The following is a 4,135-nucleotide window of genomic DNA, read 5'->3' on the forward strand; positions in this document are numbered from 1 at the left end:
GGCAAAGCCATAGCGTTTGTTTTGGGTTTTGTTATTATGGGAATTGTGCAAGGGCCTTAAATGAATGCTATGACAGAAGGATAACCTCAAAGGGGATTTAAGGGTTGTCATAATCTAAGGCTGAGGTCGCCACATCTCCTTTTGCATGCTTGGTGAAATTTTCACCTTGCTCTAGTGGATCTCACCAGAAAGAGTGACAGAAAGAGAAGAGAGACACAAGGGTTTGTACAATGGAGCTTACAGGAGCACAGGAGCAGGTGCCGATTCAGTTCACATAGGTGAAGATAAAAGGTGAGGCGGTGATGCTTGAAAGAGTCCACATAATGTGGTTACATCCGTTTGGCCACCGGGGTATTGCTTGCACGAATTACAATGTGAAGCCAAAGGAAGGCCTATAGGCTATCATGCTTCTCTACTGTGGCACTTGCTCTAATGTGTGGCCCGAACGGCTCGATCATCGAGGTGTTGCTAGCACGAAGTACGATGTGAAGCCAAAGGGAGGCCTATCAAGCTTCTCTGCTGTCGCATTTGCTCTAACGTGTGGCCCGAACGGCTGGATGGCCATCACCGACGCGCCAGCTGGCCAAAGGAAGAGCATCGTAGCGCCAACCATTTCGAGGGCTTTAACCAAACCCCTTCGAGTAAAGGTACATATTTCACATGACACATGTAGTGAATGAGTTCGTTCGTATGTGCCTTAGACAGAGTAGTAGCAAGTGTGGATAGCAAGGCGTGGAGGGGTATGCTCATTTGCAGTTGAATAATCTTTTTGGGTAGTTCTGCTTCCGATATAACAACCATGATGGCCATCTTCTTCGGCTTCGGCAGTTTTGCCTGGCTTCAGATGAGTATTTCAATGGCATCTGCGCTCATCAGTGGTACGCAGTGTTCCACAACGGATAGAACCACGACTTTCCAAGACGGGATTGGAAGTGAATCTCATCGCTATACACACTGCTTCCCAAATCGAGGGAAGTGGGGAGAGCTTTCTTTCCCTTGCAGCCACAGTATCCTCTATTCTTCTGGGAGTAAGCTGAACAGTTGGCCTAGTTGAGGCCATCGTCATGATCCAGATGTTGGGTTCAGGGAGCTCTTGCAAACTGGCGAATACCCTGCGGGAAGGACAGAAAGCGGCACTTTTCTGGAACGCTGCAGAAGCTGACAACCAGTGGCTCTACAAGTCGGCGATCTGGTCTCACAGAAGACGTGCGAGAGGGTTCGCTTGTTCTGTAGAAGACTTGCCTCTGAATGAATACGAGCAGGGATCATGGGATAACATGTCAGAAAGACTTCATCAAACTGGTATGATAACGGATTTCGAGGCCTATGCCTCCCTGTTGCGGAAGTGTGGGAATGCAAAGGCTTTGTCAGAGGGAAAGAGAATACACGACCACATTAAGAAAAGTGGACTTGAGGGCGACACATTTCTGGGGAGTCTCCTTTTACAAATGTACATCAAATGTGGAGCCCTTGACCATGCACTGTCTTTTTTCTTTAATTTGCGAGAGCGGAATGTTTTCTCATGGAATTTCATCATTAAAGCATGTGCCCAGCAAGAGCATTGCAAGGAGGCCGTTTACTTCTTGCACAAAATGCAATATGAAGGGGTAATACCAGACAAGGTAACTTTTCTGGGTGTTCTTGCTGCTTGCGGCAGCCTTGCATTACTGGATGTAGGCAAGCGACTCCATACCTGCATTCTGGCCAATGGGCTGGAGTCGGATGTTGTTATTATTACTGCCCTTGTTAATATGTACTGCAAGTGCGGCAGTCTTTACGATGCACGGGTCGCGTTTGAGAGAGTGAATGAGCGGGATGTGGTCATGTGGACTGGTATGATTGCAGCTTATGCCCATCATGGGCACTGTGAAGATGCCCTTCAACTGTTTAATCATATGCAGCAGCATGGATGCTTCCCTGATAAGGTCACTTTTGTCAGTATTTTTGATGCATGTGCAGGGAATGCCACATTACCTGATGGAAAGCGGATTCATGTTTGCATGCTAAATGGTGGATTGGAGTTGGATGTTGCTGTTGAAACATCCCTAGCGAATATGTACGGAAAGTGTGGCAAGCTTAAAGATGCCCAGGATATATTCGACAAAATGCAGAAGCGGAATGTGCTTTCTTGGACTGTCATCATTGCAGCGCATGCCCAGCACGGGCATGTCGAAGAGGCACTCCTACTCTTTGAACGAATGCAGTTGGAAGGTATAGTCCCAAACAAGGTTACCTTCATAACCATTCTTGGTGCTTGTGCTAGCCATAAAATGATAACCCTTGGCAAGTGGATGAATAGCTTCATTCTCTACCAGGGGCTTGAGACAGATATCGTCATTGGGAATGCGCTTGTCAATATGTATGGTAAATGTGGCAGTTTGCAAGATGCATGGAGGATGTTTCACAAAATGCCTGTACAGGATGTGGTATCATGGACTTCAATGTTGGCGGTGCTAAACCAGCATGGGCAAGGCAAAGAGGCATTCGAGTTGTTTGATCAAATGCAGTGGGCAGGGATAGTTCCAGATAGGTTCACCTTCGCTAGCATTCTTAATGCTTGTGCTAGCCATGGCACACTTTCTCAAGGTGAACAGATGTATGCCTGCATTTTAGATGGTGGATTTGATTCAGATGTCGTCGTTAGGAATGCTCTTGTCAACATGTACGGTTGCTGTAGCACCCTTGAAGATGCTCGCAGGATGTTTGATAATATGCTTGTACGGGATGTCATTTCGTGGAATGCCATTATCGCTTTGTATGCCCAGCACGGGAGGAGCAGGGAAGTCCTTCAACTTTTGGACCAAATGCAATTGGAAGAAATAATGCCAGACAAGATCACCTTTGTGAACATCCTTCGTGCATGTGACAACCCCATAGCTCTGGCTGATGGTAGAAGAATACACACGTGCATCCTTGAGAGTGGAATTGAGTCAAATGCTGTTCTGAGGACTGCCCTCATCACTATGTACAGCAAGTGTGGCTGCTGGGAGGATGGACAATCCTTATTTGACAGAATGCAAAAACGGGATGTGATTTCATGGAATGCCATGATTGCAGGGTATGCCCAAAATGGTCATGATGAGGCTGCTTGGCAGCTCTTTCATCAAATGCAACTGGAAGGATTTATGCCTGACAAGCTTACTTTTATCAGCATTCTTGCAGCATGTGCTACTCAGGTTTCACTGACCCAAGGGAAGCAGTTGCATGCCCGGATTGTGGAGAGAGGATTTGAGTCAGAAGTTATCATTGGGAATGCACTTGTTAGCCTATATGGCGAGTGTGGGAGCCTGAAGGATGCACATAGAATGCTGGACAAAATGCCTGAGCGAAGCTTGGTTTCCTGGAACTCACTCTTCACAGTTTATGCCCAGCATGGGCACGGTAAGGAGGCTTTAGAACTTTTTCGACAAATGCACCTTGAGGGAGTTGCACCAAACGCAGTCACTTTTGTTAGTATTCTTACTGCATGTAGTCATGCGGGCTTGATAGATGAAGCGACTTACTGCTTTACATCCATGGCGTATGACTTCACCATTCTACCTGGAGTTGATCATTATGTCTGTGTGATTGACTCGTTTGGCAGGGCTGGACGTTTAGATGAAGCAGAGAACGTAATAAAGGAGATGCCATTGCAACCCACGGTTGCCACATTTATGCCATTGCTTGGGGCCTGCAGATATCAGGCTGATATCAAACGAGGAGAAAGGGTTGCAAAATATGCTTCTGAATTAGATCCAAACAATATTGTAACATATGTTATGTTATCAAATATTTATGCTGGAGCTTATAGGGTGGATGATGCAGCAAAAGTTATAAAGACGATGCAACAGGACCTACAAAGGGCCAAAGATGCATGAGAAACTTTTTCTCCTTAAATTCTCTAATAACGGATCCGTTTTCATCCGCATACGCCTTAGCTCTATCCATAGATTGGCGGATGTTAGCTCTCACAAGTGCTAGCATCTCTCGCATCTGAACCACAAAGTTCGCGGCACAAGGTACTTTCTAAGGTATTCCAACTGTAGTTGGATTCGCTAGTCTATAACCATAGTTCAGCTCAAACAGACTGAACCTATAGAGGAATATAGAAGAATGTTTTCTATCATTGTAGGTGAATTCTAGCAATGGTAACCAT

The 4,135-nt window shown here is 46.0% G+C and overlaps 1 protein-coding gene across 1 annotated transcript; it reads left to right on the top strand.

Annotated features, from left to right (window-relative positions):
* The first annotated feature begins 672 nt into the window (after positions 1 to 672).
* LOC147904391 (pentatricopeptide repeat-containing protein At4g39530-like) lies at positions 673 to 3,898 on the top strand. Its single transcript, XM_087386266.1, has one exon. The coding sequence runs from the start codon at positions 1,065 to 1,067 to the stop codon at positions 3,855 to 3,857; it is 2,793 nt and encodes a 930-aa protein (XP_087242392.1). The 5' UTR covers positions 673 to 1,064; the 3' UTR covers positions 3,858 to 3,898.
* Positions 3,899 to 4,135: the final 237 nt, after the last annotated feature.

Source organism: Dipteris shenzhenensis, chromosome 2 (genome assembly GCF_047967505.1).
Source record: "Dipteris shenzhenensis isolate YYH24624 ecotype China chromosome 2, Dip_SZ_1.0, whole genome shotgun sequence".
Taxonomy (NCBI): Eukaryota; Viridiplantae; Streptophyta; class Polypodiopsida; order Gleicheniales; family Dipteridaceae; genus Dipteris; species Dipteris shenzhenensis.

Bases quoted from the DNA above. Each gene is read 5' to 3' on its own strand.
- LOC147904391 (XM_087386266.1), top strand. From the start codon at position 1,065: ATGATCCAGATGTTGGGTTCAGGGAGCTCTTGCAAACTGGCGAATACC.